The sequence below is a fragment of the Ornithorhynchus anatinus genome, chromosome 11 (genome assembly GCF_004115215.2).
Source record: "Ornithorhynchus anatinus isolate Pmale09 chromosome 11, mOrnAna1.pri.v4, whole genome shotgun sequence".
Taxonomy (NCBI): domain Eukaryota; kingdom Metazoa; phylum Chordata; class Mammalia; order Monotremata; family Ornithorhynchidae; genus Ornithorhynchus; species Ornithorhynchus anatinus.
The window spans coordinates 57,070,087-57,091,452 of NC_041738.1; the positions used below are offsets into that span (position 1 = coordinate 57,070,087).

The window sequence follows — 21,366 nt, forward strand, 5'->3', positions numbered from 1 at the left end:
ACAGTGCTCTGCCCAGAGTAAGCGCTTAACAAATACCAACATTATTACCCCAGCGCTTAGAACAGTGCTCTGCCCAGAGTAAGCGCTTAACAAATACCAACATCATTATTATTATAACGATGATGATGATGATCATCAATAGAAAGCGCTTGACAAGTGCCATTAATAAGGGAGGGCAGGGTGCGGGAGCGCCCGGCGCCTCCAGGGGGCGCCGCCCCCTTCTCTTCCTCGCGCCCCCCACCCCGTCCCCGCTGCTCGCGCGTGCGCCGACGGCGTGGGCTGAGGAGGTTTGTCCTCGCTCGGCCGCCGTCCTCCAGCAGCGCGCGGGAAGGGAGGGGTGTCGCGCGCCGGGCCGTGGGCGGGAAGGACCGGCGCGCCCCTCCCCCCCCTCCCCGCCCCTCAGCCGCCGGGGCCCGCGGCAGCCATGGCCGCCAGGGCCGCCCGGCAGCGGCCGAGGCCCGGCGGGGAGGCGGCCAGGCCGCGCGACGAGCCCCCGACCCCGCCACACGCGCCGGAGGCCGAGGCGGAGGCCGAGCCGCGGGCTGAGTAAGGCTGGCCCGCCCCGCCCCGCCCCGCCCCGCCCCCCAGGACCGGCTCCAAGCCCTCCCTCCCCCCTTCCTCCTGACGAGGAAGAAGAAGAAGAATAGCGCTATCGGTGAAGCGCTTACTCTGTGCCGAGCACTGGTCTAAGCGCTGGGAGAGATCCAGGGTCATCAGGGGGTCCCCCGTGAGGCGCCCGGTCACTTCACTTCTCGGTGCCTCAGTTCCCTCATCTGTAAAATGGGGATGAAGACTGTGAGCCTCACGGGGGACAACCTGATTCCCCTCTGTCAACCCCAGCGCTTAGACCAGTGCTCGGCACATAGTAAGCGCTTAACAAATACCAACATTATTATTATTCCCATTTGACAGATGAGGTCACTGAGGCACCGAGAAGTGAAGGGACTCACCCAGAGTCACGCAGCTGACAGGTGGTGGAGTCGGGATTAGAACCCGTGACCCCTGACTCCTAAACCCCGGTTCTTTGCACTGAGCCACGCTGCTTCTCTAAGGACCGGGGGTCCCAGCACTCTGAAAAGGAAAGGGGAGAATAATAATAATAATAATAGTTGGTATTTGATAAGCGCTTACTGTGTGCCGAGCACTGTTCTAAGCGCTGGGGGAGACATAGGGGAATCAGGTTGTCCCACGTGGGGCTCCCCATCTTCATCCCCATTTCACAGATGAGGGAACTGAGGCACAGAGAAGTGAAGTGACTTGCCCAAAGTCACACAGCTGACAAGGGGCCGAGTCGGGATTCGAACCCATGAACTCTGACTCCAAAGCCCGGGCTCTTTCCACTGAGCCACGCTGAAGGGGCAAGGGGGGGTAGAAAGCCAGGCAGTCCACGTGGAGTACCCGGGTTTTGTGGCCTGGTGGAAAGAACAAGCCTGAGTGCAACACAACCCTCTAGGCTTTAAGCTCATTATTTGCAGGGAATGTCTCTTTTGACTGTCCTGTTGTCCTCTACCAAGCCCTAAGTATAATCTTCTGCAAACAGTAAGTGCTCAATAAATAATAATAATAGTGTTGGTATTTGTTAAGCGCTTACTATGTGCAGAGCACTGTTCTAAGCGCTGGGGTAGATACAGGGTCATCAGGTTGTCCCACGGGAGGCTCACAGTTAATCCCCATTTTACAGATGAGGTCACTGAGGCACAGAGAAGTGAAGTGACTTGCCCACAGTCACACAGCTGACAAGTGGCAGAGCCAAGAGTCGAACCCATGACCTCTGACTCCGAAGTCCAGGCTCTTTCCACTGAGCACTTGACTGAGGCCGGGGACCTGGGCTCAAATGCCGGCTCTGCACTGTCCACACTTTGAGCAAGTCACTTCGCTTCTCTATGCCTCAATTACCTCTTCTGTAAAATGGGGATTCAATATCTGCTCCACCTCCTACTTCGACTGTGAGTTCTGTGTGGGACAGGGACCGTGTCCGACCTGATAATCGTGTATTTTTCCCAGTCCTCAGCACAGTGCTCGGCACATAGTAAGTGCTTAAAAAATACCGTAATTATTATTTTTATGAATCTTTCGACCTTCATTTCACCACGGTCTTCAGGTGATTAATTTGGGGGTGAATTCCTCAGTATTTCTTGGTGCGGCTAGCTGGCCCACCCCCTTGACCTGTTAGAGGACACCCTGAAACCAGGAAGTGAAAGAGCTTTTGGGCTCCAGATGTCCGCTTTACCTTTCTGTTTTTCATTATTGGAGCAGACTTCTGGTTCTTGCTTAGTTGGGGATAATTTTTACCCATTTTCTTCTCTTGATTTTTGACTTAGGAGCCGTGGGCTTTCATTACACGCACACTTCCCCTCTCCCACCCCTCGCCCCCCTCCTCTACCTTGCTAGACAGGTCATCCCTAAAACCGCTCCTTCTCCCCGGCAGGTTTCCCGGAAATAAAGCCGGACAGGTCTGGGCCCCCGAGGGCTCCACCGCTTTCAAGTGTCTGATCTCCGCCAGGTTCTGCGCTGCCCTCTTAAGTAACATCTCCGACTGCGATGAAACCTTCAATTACTGGGAACCGGTGAGTGACCTTGTGGCTCTGTCCAGAAAGGACAGGCGGCCGCTTCTCATAGAGGAGCTGCGTTGCCTAATAGATAGAGCACAGGCCTGAGAATCAGAAGGACCTGACTTGACTTGCCCAAAGTCACACAGCTGATAAGTGGCAGAGTCGGGATTAGAACCCACGACCTCTGACTCCCAAACTCGTGCTCTTTCCACTAAGCCACTCTGCAATGGGAATTAAGATTGTGAGCCCTATGTGGGACATGGCCTGGGTCCAACCCGATTAGCCTGTATCTAAACCAGCGCTTGATAGGGTGCTTGGCACATAGTAAGGGCGTACCAAATACCGTTTAAAAAAATACCATTGATCGATTCTCCTCCTGACTGGTTCAGGTGCCTGCCCGGATCTGGGTGTTACTCAAACAACTTAATTGTCTCTGCTGTATTTTTAGACTGTTGGTTTCTTGCCAGTGGGAGAGTTGGTTTGGCATGGCAGATGTCACCAGAGTGCAGTTTCTGCCCAGACGGGCACGTGTCTTGGATGGGGGGAATTGGCAGAGGGTCGAAACCCAGGAGGGTCAGATTGGAGTTTCTTGGAGGAGTCTTGCCAGGGCAGGCCAGTTCCACAGAGGGGAGGGAGGGGACCCAGCTGGGCCCGGATGGAGAAGGGACTGGCTGTTGCCAAGGTCGTGCCAAGGCGGGGGTGGGTCCTGGGCCATAGGAGTCGGGAAGTTCCAGAGCATGGTTTGCCACACCCTCTGGCCCCTCATGAAACCATCTGGGCCCTGTCACTCTGCCCTTCCCCTCCTGCTTCCACCCCTGCCCCACTCTTCCCGCCCCAGCCCTGTTCCTCTGCTCCTTCATGCTCCTCCCGCCGCAGCCCTGCCAGGCTCTTTTAATCTGGGACCGGTGGCTGAGGATCTTAGGGAGGAGCAAAGGCCTCAGTTGCCCCCTGACAACCACTGGAGACCCCTGACTCTCTATGGGGCGTTTGAAGCCAGGGGTCCCAGAGGGCAGCGGGTCCCCAAAACTCACCTATGCCGCACCTCAGGCGTCTCCGCGGGGCCAAATGGCCGCAGAGGGATACAGCTGTGGATAAGATGTGGGACTTCCTTAGGCCCCGAGGACCCAAAACGGGGTTACTTGAACTGAGGAGGGGAAGGGTACTCCTGCTGCCCCCTGCCCCGGCCAAGTCACACCCAGAGCCAATTCCCTTTCCCGTTGGTTCCATCTCTGTGCCCTCTCCTCCCCTCTGCGTCCACCCACCCAAAAACCATCACTTTTCAAAGGCAAAGCTGAACGCGTTTCTCCCCTCCGGCCCTGGGCCTGTCAGGTGCACTACCTCGTCTATGGGAAGGGGTTCCAGACATGGGAGTACTCTCCAGCCTACGCCATCCGCTCCTACGCTTACCTGTGGCTTCATGCCTTGCCCGGCGCCTTTCATGCCAAAGTCTTACAAACCAACAAGGTAAGGGGCGGGCCCAGCCCGCCATCTCTCTCCTTTGGGAGAAATGCTGAGCCCGGGGTGGGGACCGGTGGGTGACACTTCCTAGTCATGTAGGGAAAGGTGGAGCCAAGGCCAATGGGAATCAATCAGTTAATTTTAAGGGTCTAGGAGAAGAAGTCCAGTGTAACGGGGAAAGGGGAGGAGAGTTTTTGTCAGAGTGTTACAAACTGTGGATCCTCCCAAGCCTGGGGACGGTTTCCCATTTTCTTCCTAGATCCAACGGGTGGGTGGGAGAAGGTGGGGTGGAGATTTGTGGGGAGAGGAGCTCCCCTGCCCTCCTCAGCTTTAGAATCCAGTAGCGATGGGAGCGGGTGGGGTGGCAGCGGGGAAGTCCGTATTCAGACTCCTGTCTTCCTGCGGGACCAGCATGCCAAACTGGTCCGGAAAAGAGCCCTGGAGGAGGGGAGGGGAGATGAGGCGAGGCTGTGGGGACAGCGAGGTGGGGGGAGCCCCTTCCCGCCTCCACCATCCTGAACCGTGACCTGCCTCACTGGCCGAACAAAAACCAAAGGTGTTCCCGGCCTGTTCACCCCAGCCCACGGTAGCCCCCCGGGAATGCTAGCCAGAGCCCTACTTGGTTCAGCACCTTGTCTAACTCCCCCGTGTTGCCCGTAATCTCAAGTGTCCTCTGGGTTTCCACGGTTTCTTTCCTTCAATTGTGTGAGTTCGTGTTTCTCACTCTGATCTCTTGGGTTTTGCGGGGGTTGGGGGTTTGTTTTTTTTTGTTTTATTTCTTTCAGGTGCTTGTCTTTTACTTTTTACGCTGCCTCCTGGCTTTTGTGAGCTGTGTCTGTGAACTTTACTTTTATAAGTGAGTATCCAAAATGCTCAGCCTCTAGGGCTGCCCTGAATAGACGTCATCTGTGGGGCCTGGAACTGCCCCAATTTGCCTGGTCTCCCCCTCCACCCCGGGGATCGCCACGCCCTCGATAGAGACGTCTCAAGGGTCGCGGTTCATGCTGCCCGAGCAGGTTGTTGATCCTGGGTCTCTCTGGGTCTTTCCTGGGTGGGATCTCTTCCCCCTTATTTGGGTCCCCAAGATTCCCCCCGTGGGAGTCTTCTCCTGCCCCAGGACTCAGCAGGGAAACAGTCTCAGGATGGTGCTTTCTTCTCCTTCTCTTGCCACCTGTCTGCTGTGTGGCCTTGGGCAAGTCACTTCATTTCTCTGGGCCTCAGTTCTCTGTAAAATCTCTGTAAAATAGGGATTGTGACTGTGAGCCCCGCATGGGATAGGGACTGTGTCCAACTCGATTTGCTTATATCCACCCCAGTGCTTAAATACAGTGCCCGGCAGGTAGTAAGCACTTAACAAAGGCCTCAATTATTATTGTTATTATTTTCTTCCCCTTCTGCCCCCTCCCATCTCCTCCTCTCCTTCTTCTTTCTTATCGTTGTCCCTCCGCTTCTCTCCTCTCTTTTCTCCTCCCCTCCTCTCTCCTTCCTTTACTTCCCCCTTTGTCCCCTCCCACCTCTCCCCTCCCCTTCTCTTTCCTCCTCTCCCCTTCTCCCCCTCCTTCCTCCCCTCCTCTCCCTTTCCTTCTCATCCTTTCCCCTCCCCTCCCTTTCTTTCCTTCCCCTCCTTTCTCCAACCCATCCATCCCATCTAGAGGCCTGGCCGAGAGGCAACAGACCTCTTTCTGGCCACCTTCCCTGTAGCCCCTCCTCTAGATCCCTGGATTGACCAGGCCACAACCCTAGAGCATTTCTTAGAGTATGGGCTTGGGACTCAGAGGTCATGGGTTCTAATCCCAGCTCTGCCATTTATCAGCTGTGTGACTTTGGGCAAGTTACTTCTCTCTGCCTCAGTTGCCTCATCTGTTGAATAGGGATTAAGACTGTGAGCCCCATGTGGGACAACCTGATTACCTTATATCTCCCCAGTGCTTGACACATAGTAAGCGCTTAACAAATACCATTGTTATTATTATTATTATTCCTTGCTGCTGCTAGACTATAAACTCCTTGAGGGCAGGAGTCAGTCAGTCATATATATGGAAAGCTTATTGTGTGCAGAACTCTGTACTAAGCGCTTGGGAAAGTGCAACACATAGTGTGACACACACACTGCCGGTTGAGCCCATGGAGAGAATGCTAGAGAGATCGTATTTACTGAATGGAATGTATTTTCCCCCAGTGCTTAACACAGTGCTTGGCACCTAGTACGCGCTTCACAACTGTTGTCAGTATTAGAGAAAGAAGGTGGGCAGAGATGAGTCAGTCAGTAACAGTGGGAGGAAGAGGAGGCAGCTCCATTCCTCTGAGGCTCGGCGGCGGGCGGGGAGGTCGGGGGAGCCCATCGCAGTTGGCAGGTGGCTGGCCCTCGCTGGGCCGGGGGTCCCAGGTGATGTTCTCTCCCCCTCTCTCCTAGGGCCGTGTGCAAGAAGTTTGGGCTGCATGTGAGTCGGCTGATGTTGGCTTTCTTAGTGCTCAGCACCGGGATGTTCTGCTCAGCAGCGGGTAGGCAGAAGCTGGGTGGGCATCCAGACCATGGGGGATGTCTGACGGGACTCTGGTCGGGGCAGGGTGGATATGAGGGAAGAGACAAAGAGAGAGAGTGTTGAGCCCCTCTGCCCAGGTGTGGGTTTGGAAGCGTGTTAATTCCCAAGTGGTCGGTCTGGCGCTCTACACAGGGTAGGCACACAGTTCATCCTGTGAGTGGTGACGGCGATGACCCCCTGCCCGCGGCTGGGGTCGGGGAGCGTCTGCCGCCGGCCTCTGCTCATCACCACGTCTGCTTCTCCTGGTCTCTGCAGCCTTCTTGCCCAGCAGCTTCTGTATGTACACCACAGTGGTCGCGATGGCCGGCTGGTTCATGGACAAGACCCCCGTGGCCGTGCTGGCCGTGGCGGCCGGGGCCATCCTGGGTTGGCCCTTCAGCGCGGCTCTCGGGTGAGGAGTCGCGTCCGGGTCCCTCCAGCTCCTGCCTGCCCGGGAGAGCTGGGGGGCCAGAGGGATTGGATGCCCTTAGCGGTAGGGCGAGGGCTAGGCTGGGCAGCCTCTTACAGAGAGCCTGAAGTGGTGGAATAGCTCGGGGCGCCTGTAGTCTCCCCTTTTTGCCGGTGTTAGGGGTAAACTGCAGTGGGTGGACTGATTGGAGAGAGCACTGGGGTGGGTAGCAGGGAACATGGGGGCCTGGGAGGAAAGCCCTTACCTCTTCTTACCTCTTATCTTACCTTGCACCCGTTGCAAGGTGCGAGGAGCAGTGACCCGAATCCAAAAGCCACCCTTGCCCACGTTCCACCCCACCTCTTCCTGGCTCCACCCTCCTAGTTTGGGGTGAGGTCCCCGCCGGAGACCCCGGCTCCTCCCATCCAGGGCTGGCAGGGTCAGGGACCCCCCCCCGGCCATTCTCTGTCTCCCTGGTCCGGTTCCCAGGATACCCATTGCCTTTGATCTGCTGATCCTGAAACGTGAATGGAAAAGCTTCCTCTACTGGTCTGTGGTGGCCCTCATACTCTTCCTGGTGAGTTTTCCTTAGGCGAACCCGGAGGGCGTGAAGCTGGTCGGTGGAGGGGTGGGAGGGGTGGGGTGCTCCAAGGCTCTCAGTACAGTGTTCTGCCCACAGTCAGGGCTGGGAGGAGGTAGAGGGGAGGCGGAAGAAGGCAGGCAGAGGAGCGCCTTCTTTTGGAGCGGGGGGCGTGGTGATCCCCAGAGTGGGTTCCTGAGGGTCGGGCCACTCCTAGGTCCCTATGGTGATTGTCGACAGCTATTACTACGGGAAGCTGGTCATCGCTCCTCTGAACATCGTCCTGTATAACGTCTTCACATCCCACGGGCCGGACCTTTACGGTAAAGCGGCGTCGGTTCGGGGGCGGCTCCGGCATCGTTTTCGGGCCCCGTGGGGACGAGGGTTCTTCAGGATGGCAGCTTCTCGGTGGGTGCCAGCTGCTGGTTCCCTAAGGGGCTCTACCCCTTCCCGGCACCCGCCTCGGGAAAGGGCTTGGCCAAACCTGCCTCCCTCCCGCTCCCCGCCCAGTGCCACCCTCTTGCCAAGCTGGAGGCTTTGCATCCCTTTTCATCCTGCAAGGTGGCAGATGAGTAAGGAAAGTACTTTGTGTCACTGGGCCTGGCAGCGGTGTCCCGGTCCAGGAGAGGTGGGCCCGTACTGGGTGGAGGGGTATGTGGGGGTGAGTACGCGTCCTTGGAAGCTTGGGACCCCCGTGGATCGATCCCAGGAGTCCCCAGGCCTCACTTGGAGAGGGGACTTCTCCCCGACAATCCAGGCCACCTTCCTCTAGATTGTAAGCTTGTTGTGGGCAGGGAACTTGCCTGCCCTTAGACGTCTCTGAGTCCCGATAGCTGAACCCTGCCCCTTACTGGGTTCTGCGTTTGGTTTTCCCCTGTGCGCTGAGGACCAACAGTCTAGTCCGGCGGCGGGGCGGGGACATGGGAAGCAGCGTGGCCTAGTGGATAGAGCAGGGCCTGGGAGTCAGAAGGTCACAGGTTCTAATCTCGACTCCATCACTTGTCTGCTGGGTAGCTTTGGGCAAGTCACTTCACTTCTCTGGGCCTCAGTGACCTTATCTGTAAAATGGGGATTAAGACTGTGAACCCCATGTGGGACAGGGACTGTGTCCAACCCAATTAGCTTGTATTCACCTCAGTGCCTGGCACATAGGGGTTAACAAATGCCATCATTATTTCCTGGGCACCCCACCGTGGGCAGGGCAGGGTCCCGAGGCCTTGAGCTGGCCCATTGGCTTTATACAGGGCAGTATCCTAGGGTCATCAGCTGTGCCCGGCACAGTGGATAGAGCAGTGCACTGAAGGTGTGAGCTGTTCCCGGCCCTTGAAGTACGTACCCTAATTTCCATTTGCTTCCCTCTGTCCCACAGGCACCGAGCCCTGGTACTTCTATCTAATTAATGGGTTTCTGAATTTCAACGTGGCTTTTGTATTGGCCCTCCTGGCCCTGCCCCTGACCTCGCTCATGGAGTTCCTGCTGCAGAGGTTTCACGGTGAGGGGCCCCGCCGGGAATGAGGGGCTTGCCTCCCGACGGCGGGGGGCTGGGTCCCAGGGCTGAGGTGAGAGTAGGTAAGCAGTGCAATCTAGTGGAAAGAGCTCGGCCCTGGGAGTCAGAGGACCTGGGTTTTCATCTCGGGTCTGCACGTGCCTGCTGTGGGACCGTAGACAAGTCATTACACTTCTCTGGGTCTCATCTGTCAAGTAGCCAACGGGACTCAGCAGCTCCATTGGGCTGGATCTGGGGGTGTTGGGCGTCAGTTTGGGCATCCGCGGAGGCTTGGAACACCCATGGGACCGATCCCAGGAATCCCCAGGTCTCGCTTGGGGAGAGGACTTCTCCCCGACCATCCGGACCACCTTCCTCTAGACCGTAAGCTTGTAGTGGGCGGGGAATGTGCCAGCTCACTGTTGTATTGCAGTGTCCCAAGCGCTTAGTATGGTGCTGTATACACGGTAAGCTCTTAATAAGTATCACTGACTGACTGGCTTCCGGGCCTTTGGCCCTCCACCCCTGGTGCCCCCGATGCTGGAGAGGAGCCGGCATGGGTCAAGGGAGCTGGTGGGGTCAACGGTCCCTGCCCCTGCCCCATCCCCCACCAGTCCGGCCGTGGGTGGCATCTTCCTGATGTCGACTGTCTTCCCGGTCTTTCAGTCCAGAATTTGGGCCGCCCCTACTGGCTGACCCTGGCCCCCATGTACATCTGGATGGCGGTTTTCGTGGCTCAGCCTCACAAAGAGGAGAGGTTCCTGTTCCCCGTCTACCCCCTCATCTGCCTCTGCGGCGCCTTGGCTCTCTCAGCGCTTCAGGTGAGCGGCAGGGCCACAGCCGGTCTGGCTGTCCATCCGTCCTTTTGCCTGCCTAGGACGGTGGCTAGGGGTGTGTGTGTGTGTGTGTGTATGTCCGCACGTATGTTTCTGTGTGTTCTCATTGGGACTGTGTGTGTCAATCTGTGATTTTCTCTGACTCGGTGTGTGTTCACTGTCATATTTATTGAACTCTCACTATGTGCAGAACACTGTACTAAGTGTTTGGGAGAGGACAATGGAGCAATAAACAAACATATTCCCTACCCACAATGAGCTTATAGTCTAGAGGGAGAGACAGACGTTAATAGAAATAAATAAACGATGGATATGGACATAAGTGCTCTGGGGCTGGTAGAGGGGATGAATAAAGGAAGCAAGTCAGGGTGATGCAGAAGGGAGTGTGTGTGTGTGAGTGAGGGTTATTGATTGACTGACTGACTGATTGACTTATGAATTGACTGAGTGCCGGGGCCCTTCCTCCTCCCTCATCTACCTCCTCTTCCCTCCCCTCCTCCTGCCAGGCACCGAGTCTGAACAGATGAGCGGGTGGAGCATGGCAGGGTGCCCCAGCCCACCTGGTGCCGGGGGTGGCCACGGGGCTAGCAGGACCCGCTTGGGCGCGTCTGTCGGATTATCGGAAGCCCCGTTACCCAGAGCGCCTTGGGGATTTGTTTGCCGGGGAGCTAAGAGCCTGGCCCTGGTTCTGGTCAGAAGTCTCCCCTTCCTGCTGGAGCAGCAAGTGCTCTTGATGTCCACCCCCCACCCCCATCTCAACCTGGGCAGGAGGAGGTGGGGTGGGGTGCCACACTGCCGACCGCCCCCCCAGGTCCCCACACCACCACCAAGATGCCCCGAGCCTTCTAGCTAAGGGCAGAGGTTAAGCCTGTGGGCTCTGGACAAGATCAGAGAGGGATGGTGGACACATCATGGGGAAGACTGAGAAGCGGAGAGGTTAGCATAGGCAGAGAAAGGATCAAAGTCCTAGACATTTAGGGAGATTTACTGAGCACCTTCTGAGTGCTAGCCACCATACTACATTTATGGGAGAGCATCTCTGCCCCCAAACCCATCTTATCTGCACCCCCTGGGGGCTTTCCAGCCTAAAGGGGGAGGCAGGCCAACATTATTTCCAGATACCCTAAGCCAAAGGAAGAGCCAGGAGAAATCAGGAAGCAGTTTGAACTGATAAAGACTAAATAGCCCAACAGATCGTTGACCGTGCACACGAGCAAAGACATAAGCTACGAAATAAAAGCCAACGTGCACGTATGCAGGAGGCCCGGCTCGGACCCCCACTCCGGGGACGGGGAGAGGGGCCGACGGGGGGTTCCCGGAACCCGCCCGAGGTAGGTCCTGCCCCTGCCGGCTTCTCCCGTCCGGGTAGAGGGGTACCACGCCCACGTGCCGATCCGTCCGGCCCCTGCGGGGCAGCAGCACAGGCTCATGTGACCCGCGCTCGATCCCGGCCGGCGGTCACCTGGGCCCCTCCTCCGTTCTGTCTCCACAGAAATGCTACCACTTTGCGTTTCGGCGCTACCGCCTGGAGCATTACACCGTGTCCTCCAATTGGCTGGCCCTGGGGACCGTGCTCCTCTTCGGGCTCCTGTCCTTGTCTCGCTCGGTGGCGCTCTTCAGAGGTGGGTCAGCCGGGGCTGAGGAGGGGGTTCGGTGCTTTCTACCACCTCTCCTCCCTCCCCAAGGGGCCAAAAGCCCAGGCCGGTGGTGTCTGGATCCTCTCGAGGCCTTCGCTTCCCCTGTAATTGGAGGGAGAATTGGGAATTCCTTTTCAGGCCCAGCGGTAAATGGTTTCCCTCCCTCATGCCATTATCTGTAAATGGAAAGTTCTAATGAGGTCAGGAGTCCCTCCCTCAGGACCGTCAGTTGGGGCTAGGGAGAACTCTGGAGGCCTTTCTCGAAATCCCCTCTGAAACGGGGGCTGGGGAACAGGGGCGGGCTCTGAAGCAAGGCCAGAGGGCCGTGGGCACGGAGCAAGTCTGGGTCGAAGCTGGCGAGACCCCAGGGGCGGGAGTGAAACGGGGATGGGATCGAAGGCTGTCGGGACTGTGGGGTGGGAGCTCGGGCTGGGCCTAGAGCAGGATGGGGTCGAGGCTGGCCGGAGGCGAGGGCGAGGGTGGAATAGGATGGGTCAAGGCTGGCGGAGGCCCCGGGGCTCGGGGTGAGCGTGGGGCCCCGGGGCTCAGACTCTTCGTCTCCGCTAGGTTACCACGGGCCCCTGGACCTATACCCCGAATTCCACCACATCGCGACGGACCCGGCCGTCCACACGGTCCCCGAGGGCAGGCCGGTGAACGTCTGCGTGGGGAAAGAGTGGTACCGCTTTCCCAGCAGCTTCCTCTTGCCCGAGAAGTGAGTGGCCCCTGTCCACCCTGGGCTGTGAGGGGTTGCGGGTAGTGGGGACTGCCTTTTTGGGTCATGTGGGTCTGTGGCTGCCAAGTCCCTGGCCGGCCGGAGGGTGGATGTCCCAGGGCCCCCACCAGGGCCAGCCGGGGCATCCTGCCCTGAAATGTAGCTCTTGGCTGGGGCCGAGCCTCGGAGCCTGGGAGGGGGCGTTCGGCGCCTGGGTACTTGTGTTCAGGAATGGGCGGGGCAGCGCAGCCTGTGTCTTCGGCTGGGAGAGGGGCTGGATCGGGGTCTGGTTGCCAGTGGTGCTGGCCTGGGTAAGCATTTTGGGGTGAAGCCGGAGGCCTGGGCCTTTGGCAGTGCCCTGTGTTGAACGCCCCTGTGCCCTACTCCTTCACCGATCGCCCTCAGACCCTGGCCCGGATCAGACTCGTTACCCAGAACCCTCCCCGAAGAAGCCACGGCCTCGGGCCCTCCTGCTGGGCTCCCCCTGCCCGGCCTCCCTGCCCTCCCCACCCACCCCCAGAGCGGCCTGGATTTGCTATGTGGAATTCCCGGCAGGTTCCCGGAAGGACTGGTTGGTCCGTTCAGCTGGCCGTGGTGCCCCAGAGGGGAGAGAATCACACTCATTCAATTCATAAGTCAATCAGTCAGTCAATAGTATTAATAATTATAATAATAATAATGATGGTATTTGTTAAGCGCTTACTATGTGCCAAGCACCATTCTACACGTTGGGGTAGATACAAGGTCATCAGGTTATCCCACGTGAGGCTCACCGTCTTAATCCCCATTTTACAGATGAGGAAACTGAGGCACAGAGAAGTTAAGTGACTTGCCTTACAGCTGACAAGTGGCGGGGCCAGGATTAGAACCCATGACCTCTGACTCCCAAGCCCATGCACTTTCCACTAAGACATACTGTTTTTCAGTTGAATGCCTGTTGGGTGCAGAACACTGCACTAGGTGCTTGGGAGACTACAATAGAATTAGTAGACACAATCCCTGCCGTAGAGGAGCTTCTGAAATCCCCTCGCCTCTGGGTGGGCTTCCCCAATTAATCTCCCTGCTTTCTCTCCCCGACAACCCAACTGCCACTCTAGCATTTCTGGACCCCCGAAGGACTTGCCGTAGCCCCCGCCCCATAGCACTAACGTACACATCCATATATTCAATTATCTCTCCTCTCTGACATTTATTTTAGTGTCCGTCTCCCCTGCCGAATCGTAATCAGTCAGTGGTATTCTTGGAGTGTTTATTCTGTCAGAGCAGTGTACTAAGCACTTGGGAGAATACACTATAATCAAGTATATCCCTGCCCACGGGACACTTCCAGTCTAGCGAGGGAGGCGGTGAACTGAATGACAGGCCGGGGAAAGGTGTAGAGGGTAAGGCTTGGTTCGATGTTTTTTTTCCACATCTGTGCTCCCCACAGCTGGCACCTGCAGTTCATCCCGTCGGAGTTCAGGGGCCAGTTACCGAAACCGTTCGCCGAGGGGCCCCTGGCCACGCGAACCGTCCCCGCCGACATGAACGACCAGAACCGAGAAGAGCCATCCCGATATGTAAGGGCCGCGCTGTTGATTCCGGCCCCCAAGTCTGGTGGGGGTGGCGGGGGGAGAAGAGGGCCTCGGGGCCGGGATGAGGGGGGATCGTTGACCTTCAGCTAGAGATGCTCTCGGTTTGGTTTCCAGCCACCTTGCGTGGTTCGGCCTGTGGATTTCCCCAAGCACCTGCCCCCCGAGCCTTCGTGGGGCGAGGGCTGCCCCCCCGTCACCCGCCCCCCCAGGGACCACTGACCGGAGACTTCGGGGACTCCGGCCTGCTCCTTCCATCTCCGGCGCTGCCTTTCCTCGCTCTCTCAGCCACCGCTCCTCCCCCCAGCCCCCTGACCCCGAAGAGGGGTCTCTGGGCTCTTGCTCCCTGGGGAGGATCGGTGGGTGTAGCCGGGACCCCCAGGGTGGGCCTGACAGGCTCATCCTGAGGTTGGTGAGGTGTCGATGTGCCGGGCGGAAGGCCCGATGCCAAGGCTGAGTAGCCCAAGAGCTTGTTGGAACCGCGACCGGCAATTGGAGCAGCCTTTCAACCTTGCTCTTGATGATGGGAAATTGAAAGGTCCGTTTCTCGTAATAATAATAATTGTGGCGTCTAACCTAGACTGTGAGCCCCATGTGGGACGGGAATGCTGTCTGACCTGATCAACTTGTATCTGCCACAGTGCTTAGAATGGTGCTCAACACATAGTGCTCACCAGAGACCATATTATTATTGAAGCCCTTATCCTGTGCCAAGCTTCTAAGCACTGGGGTAAATACAAGATGATCAGGTCGGCTACCGACCCTGTCCCACACGGGCACACATTCTCAGGGGAGGGAGAACGGGTACTGAATCCCCATTTTACTTATGAGTTAAACCGAGGCCCAGAGAAGTAAAGTGACTCACCCGAGGTCACCCAGCAGGCAAGTGGCCGAGCCGGGATGTGAATCCAGGTCCTCCAACTCGACTCCTAGACCCGAGCTCTTTCCATTAGGCCGCCATCCCGCTTCTCTATTGACATGTCATGCATCCTGTGACATATATGGAGTATGGCTTTGACAGCTGTTTGATCCATAACCTGGGGCTGATGAAGCAAAGCCCAATCGGCCTTTAATGTGCCCCGACAATTTGGGGTTGCCCGATAGCAGGAGAAACCCTGAGAGGAGTAGTTTGGTGCAGTTGGAGGGTCACGTTGCCATCTGGACCAGCTCGTTTTCTGACTCGGGAGCTGCTGGCGTTCCCGGAAATGAAGGGGAGAAGACCTTTTCCAGGACTGTGACTCAAGCTTCTGGAAGAGTCATATGACCACAATCCCCTACTGGCTGGGCCCAAGGCTGACCTTAATGTGAGGGATTTACCTGGTGGAGTCGGTCAGTCAGTTGTACTTTTTGAGCGCTTACTGTTCATTCAATAGTATTTATTGAGTGCTTACTTTGTGCAGAGCACTGTACTAAGCGCTTGGAATGAACAAGTCGGCAACAGATAGAGACAGTCCCTGCCGTTTGACGGGCTTACGTGCAGGACACTGTACTGAGTGCTTGGGAGAGTACAAAATGACAATTTAACAGACACATTTCCTGCCCAGACAAGCTTACAAGTCTAGAGGGAGAAGGTGGAGCTGCCTAGAATGGCTCATTTTAGAAACTTTATTTCCCAGACCTTCTTCAGGAATAGGGGCCGGGAGTGTAGAATCTCTGGGCGTCCTTTAAATGACGGTTCTGGGCCCAATTCCTCCTCCTCCTCCTCTTCAGGCTATGGCAGGGACTGAGCATATAAGGTGTGCAGAGCTCTGTGCTCACTGAATTCAGGTTGGACATGGTCTGAACCCCTCCTTCTCTACCTCCTCCTCTTCTTTCTCCTGGTAGAATGGGGAAAGGAGAGGGATGAACAGATGGAAAGGTAGATGGGGAAAAGGAGAGGGAGAAGGAAAATGAGAAGTGGGGGGAGGAGGATCACCTCAGTAAGTCTAAAACATTGAGGCCTAGAGGAAAAAAGCCGAACCTGGGAGTCAGGCACCCTGGGTCTAATCCTGATTCTGCCTCTTGCCTGATAGGTGACCTTGGCCATGTCACTTCACTTCTCCGGACCTCAGTTTCCCATTTTCTGGTGGTAAAATCTTGGGAGCCCAGGAGCTTGGGGGCTCAGGCGGCAGTGGCTGACCCTGGGGATATCACACCCCTTGACCATTTTTTGAAAGTCAGTTTTTCAGACCCTACCGGTGGGCTGCCCTACCTCCCTGGTCCCCACTCCCTCCCCCGGCCCTCTCCCTTTGTAATGCCTGTCGGGGCAGGGGCCTGTGGCAATCCCCTCCCAAACCTCGGCCCCCCAGGCACCCATCGGGCCACGCCCGGGGGCCTGCCGGGGGCTGGCGGGACCATTGCTTCCCTCGGCCGTGGCCGTGAATGCCGACCCCCGGCCCACCCCCGACAAGGCCTCTCACCCCGGCCCTCTAGGTCGACCTGAGCAAGTGCCACTACGTGGTGGATCTGGACAGGGTCACGGAGACGGCCCGTGAGCCCAGGTTCTCGGCCCACCGGGAGGACTGGCTCAGCCTCGCCCACAGACCGTTCCTGGACGCTTCCAGGTAGGAGGACCCCCGCCTCAGCCAGCTCCCCACTCGTCCAAGAGCCCCAAAGTGGTTATAGTTCCCGCACCTCACCTGTTCGGACCTGCCCTTTCCTTCCCCTCCTCATCCCCCTCCCATTTCGAGCCCTGGAGCTACCCTGAGGGTTGCCAGGCTCTGCCCCCATCCAGTCGGCCCGTCCTGAGCCCCACAATTGGCCAGTGCTGGTCATTGAGAGTGACCGGCAACGGAAGATGGGCAGTACCTGGGCTAGTTGGTGCGGGGCAATAGCGGAGGACTGGGGAGGGGGTTCAGACTCAAGCTGCAGCCCACACTCGGGGCCTTGGATTGAACTTTGATCCTGCCTCCCCACCCCACCCAGCCCAAGCCCTGGAAGCCCCGTAAGGCTCTGTCCCATAGCAGAAGGGGCCAGCAGTCTTTTGGGAGTGGTTGGGAGCCCTTGGCCCGGAGTCTATCCTTCCCCCCCACCCCCGGCCCCCAACCCCGGTCATTGCCTGTGCCCTGGGGGTTGCTGTCACTGCTTGCGGGGCTGGCCCTGGGCTCACATCAATCAATCATTCAGTGCTACTTATTGAGTACTTAACTGTGTGTGAGCACGTACTATGTGCAGAGCACTTGGAAAAGGACAACACAGGAGAAATAAACAGATGTGTTCCCCGCCCGTAATGAGCAGACAGTCTAGAGAGGTGCATCCTTGCCACCTTGGTGCCCACTGCACACGCCTGTGCTCACGTGGGTGACCGCAGGCCCACGGAGCTGCTCGGGGGGGAAGGGCACCGGCAGGGAGGGGAGCTGGTTCCATCCCAGGCCCATGGCCGAGGGAGGCTCGGGCCGCTCCTGCCACCTCTGAGCCTCGGCTTCGCCTTCCCTCCCTAGAGAGGCCCTGCCACCCCAGCCCCCCGCCCACCGGGGCCCTTCCCGGTCCCCCGCCGGCCCTGCCGGCATCCTGGGAATCCGCCTCCCTCTCCAGCAAGGGAGACTCAGGAGATCTGATGAAAACAGGCCACCCGTCACCCTGGCTGCCGCAGGCCCAGCCTTTCTGTGAGGAGCCCAGGCGGGGGGGTGGGTGGAGGAGCAGGGCGGGGTGTTTGGAAACCAGCTGAAGGTGCCCTGATAAAGAGCTGGCACTGATGGGGGCCGGAGAGAGGAGGCTAATTCCCACCCGTTGACCGAGACCGCCCCGTCCCACCTATGGGAACACCCATGAGAAGCAGTGTGGCCTAGTGGATAGAGCACAGGTCTGGGAGTCAGGTGGACTTGGGTTCTAATCTGGGTTCTGCCACTTGCCTGCTGTGTGACCTTGGGAAAGTCACTTCACTTTTCTGAACCTCAGTTACCTCATCTAGAAAATGGGGAAGCTGCACGGCGCAGTGGATAGAGCTCAGGCCTGGGAGTCAGAAGGTCATGGGCTCTAATCCCGGCTCTGTCGCTTGTCTGCTGTGTGACCTTGGGGCGGTCACTTCACTTCTCCGTGCCTCAGTTACCTCATCTGTAAAATGGACTGTGAGGTCCATGTGGGACAGGGACTGTGTCCACCCCAATTTGCTTATATCCACCCCAATGCTTAGTAGGGTGCCTGACACCTAGTAAGTGCTTAACAAATACCACAGTCATTATTAAGACTGTGAGTCCCATGTGGGACAGGGATTGTTTCCAACCTGACCACCCCGACTGCTTAGTACAGTGCCAGCTCACAGTAAGCCCTTAACAAATACCAAAACTCCCTCTAAAAACAAAAAAGAACCTGCCTCAGGGATGAGGAGCCAGGGGTCCCAGAAATGGGGACGTGGGCTGGGATCCTGCTGCTCTGAGCCGGATCCAACTTCGCTCAGCTGCGTAGCCGATCTCTGCCCGGGCCCGGGCCCAGGTGCCAGCCTTGACCCGAACTCCCGGACCATCTGGCCTGTGAGTTTGGTGGCTGGACCTCGTGGAGCGAGCCAGCGGCCTTGTCCAAGCTGGATGGTTACTGGGCCCTCCTCGCTCCTCTCCCCTCTCCTGCCTCGGTGGGCCACGACTGGCCCCCAGGGCCTGGCCCCTGTCTGGAGGATGAGGAGTGAGGGGCTCGAAGACAGGTGGGTGGCGGGCGGGCGGCGCTCTAGCGGGGCCCAGTCACCCCTTTTGTTTGTTATTCGCAGCAGCGACTCCCAAAGGGTTAACCTGTTCCTATCTCCGAGCACTCGATCCGAGAGGGGTCTCGGACCTGAGGGACAGGATGCATACTGACATTGTGCTGTTCCTCATGACGCTGATCTGGGCCCCTCCCCTGCCCTGGGCCAGGGAGCAAGGAGCTGGGCATCGCCGCAGGGTCCTGCCGGGAACGGGCCGCCGTTAGAGGCTTCTTGGTGTGGCGGCTGTGGGGCTGCGGGCAGAGGGGCTCTCCCAGAGGTCGGTCAGCCCTCTTACAACCCACAGCCTTGGGGCAGTGGGTTTCTGCGGCTCTTGTCCATCTGGAGTACCGGCCGGCTGTCCCACGGTCTTTCGGCGCCCGAGGGAGAAGCTTGGGGTGGCGTCTGGGCGGCCTGTTGGTTCTAGAAACCCGTTTCCCTCTTTGCCTGTCAGGTCTTCCAGGTTCCTGCGGGCGTTCTACGTACCCTTCCTGTCAGAGAGGCACACGGTGTTCACCAACTACACCATCTTCAAGCCGCGCCGGGCCAAGCAGGCCCGCAGGAGAGCCTCAGGGTAGCGGCCCTGGGCCCCGGGGCCCCGCTAGTCGCCACCTGGCACTTCCCTCCCCGGTCCCGGTGCCCAGCTACCCCGGCCCTCAGGAAGTCCATTCCCCACTCTGTTTTCGTGGGCCTGCGCCTCCTCTGCTGGAAGAGCGGGCTGGTCCCGGGCAGGAAGGGGCAGGGGGAGCTGGTCTCCGGGAGAAGGAAGAAGAGCAAGAGGACACAAGGCAACAGAGACTCTCCTTGGTCCAGACATCGCTCCCTCCCAGCTGGGCCCCAGGGAATGGCCAGCTCCCCCCTGGCTGCCCCTTCCGCCGCCTCCTTCCAGACCGGACCGGTGGGGCCGGCGGGGCGATCCACCCTCTCATCCCACCGCCGCCTGAGGGACCAAGACCGGACCCGGCCAGTAGTGGCATTGTGGCTTCCAGTTCCGCTCTCTCTCACCCTGGCAGTACCTCCCCTTCCACCCCCACCACAGACACACCGTCTTGGGAATCTCACGCTCTCCAGATTCCTGATGGACGTTTCCTCCGAGTCTGGGCCCGGCCGCTTCCGGAGCGGCAGCGGGGCCCCTCGAGTGCTGGATTTGCTCCGTACCCCTGGGGCGCATCGGAGGACGTCAGGGTAGCGCCAGCGGTCACGTGGGCCAAAACGGCCTCTCGCCAACCTCCTGAACAATTGTTGGGGCAGGGGAAGCACGGCGAGCAGACCTGCTGCCCCCCTGCCACCCATCTCCCGCCTTCCCGCTCGAGTGTGGAGGGCTCCGACACTAAGATTGGTCCCCGCCCCGGCTATGGCCTCGGAAAGCACAAGGTGACTTTTGCGCCAAGGTGTCCGATGCCCCATTGACACCTGTGCCGGATGGGCTCCGGGGCAGGTGATCCGAAACCCAGGGTCCCTCATTCCCGCTCTCAAAAAGGAGCTGGGACCCTGTGGTCCTGGCCAGGCACCCCCTGGGCCGACCTCAGACTCCCCACGTGGCAGTCTGGGCCTCCCCTCGGACGCCCATCTTGTCTGCCGGGAAGATCTGCTCCGTCTTTTGAAGGAGGCTGAGAGTCTTTAGGCAGGTGGGGGTCGCCCGGGGCTTTGGCCTCTGGGAATGGGAATGGCAGGGCGGCGACTCCTTCTGAGAGAAAGGTTCGAGTGTCTGCCGTATGTCCATCTGTGTGCAGGTGAGTGCCGGTGTGTGTGTCTGGGCCCTGCCCGCCTTCAGGGCCCGGGGCCGGTGTGTTGCGTGGACTCGCCTGGGGCTGGCCAACGGGGAACTGCCTCGGGCCAGTCGGCGAATCTCGCCGGCCTCCCCTGGGTGAGGCACGGGTCAAGCCGCCGGGCAAGAGCGGATGGGCGGCAGTGAAGCCGGGAAGCTGCTCTGGGCTGTCGTGCCCGGCCTGGCCCGGGCTTTGATGGCAGCCTGCCCCCCGACTCAGCGCGGTGTTTACATTCCCGGGTGTTTACTGTGCGGGGAAGCCCAATAAAAGCTATTTGGCTTTAGACGTGACTCTACCGTGTTTGTGGTCTTAGGCTCCCCTCCGGCCCCTCTCAGCCGGCTGCCTGGCACCTGGGGGGCCTCGTGGCGGCAGGAGGGGTCTGCCGGGCACGCTGAGAGAAAAGACGCAGCAATGGCTACCACGGCCACCAGCCTCAGGGCCTGAGAGGGCTTTTTTTTTTGTGTGTGGTATTCGTTCGGCACTTACAATGTGTCGTATGCTATTTTTTTCTTCTTATGATATTTAAGCGCTTACTATGTGCCGTGCACCATTCTAAGCACTGGGGTAGATACAGGTTTATCGGGTCAGACACGGTCCCCGTCCCACGTGGGGCTCGCGCTCTAAGATGAAGGAAGGAGGATTTAATGCCCATTTTACAGCTGAGGAAACTGAGGCACATAGAAGTTAAGTGACTTGCCCGAGGTCACACAGCAAGCAATTGGCAGAGTCAGAATTAAAATCCAGGTCCTCCGAGTCTCAGGCCTAGGCTCTTTTCACTAGGCCACACTGCTTCCCCCAGCTTCAGGGGGTTATACGGGGCTGCTCTGCCCTGCCTTGCCCTGCCAGTTGGCTCAGAACCCCAATTCGTATTCTGCCCCGTGGGAAAGAGCAAGTCTTCCGTCCCATTTGGGTACGGAGTCCCCTCAGCTCCCAGGATGGGACCAGAAAGTTTCTGCCACCTTGCCACTTGAGCACTTTTTTTTTTTAATGGTATTTGTGAAGATCTACTTTCTGCCAAGCACTGAACTAGGAGCTGGGGGTGGGGCACCCCCAGCATCCCCCCTGATATTAGAGAAGCAGCATGGCACAGTAGATAGAACCCGGGCCTGGAAGTCAGAAGATCATGGGTTCTCTTCCAGCTCCGCCACCTGTCTGCTGTGTGATCTTGGGCCAGTCACTTCAC

At 58.3% G+C, this 21,366-nt stretch overlaps 1 protein-coding gene across 1 annotated transcript; it reads left to right on the forward strand.

The window, feature by feature from the left end:
• Window positions 1–418: 418 nt before the first annotated feature.
• ALG9 (ALG9 alpha-1,2-mannosyltransferase) lies at window positions 419–20,473 on the forward strand. The gene is made up of 15 exons (XM_039913491.1): window positions 419–546; window positions 2,429–2,567; window positions 3,882–4,016; window positions 4,796–4,866; window positions 6,424–6,512; window positions 6,809–6,944; window positions 7,431–7,518; window positions 7,739–7,844; window positions 8,891–9,013; window positions 9,674–9,828; window positions 11,336–11,465; window positions 12,048–12,195; window positions 13,625–13,754; window positions 16,179–16,309; window positions 18,869–20,473. Exons 1-15 carry the CDS (start codon window positions 425–427, stop codon window positions 18,990–18,992), a joined length of 1,827 nt encoding a protein of 608 aa, XP_039769425.1. The 5' UTR covers window positions 419–424; the 3' UTR covers window positions 18,993–20,473.
• The last annotated feature ends 893 nt before the right edge of the window (window positions 20,474–21,366 follow it).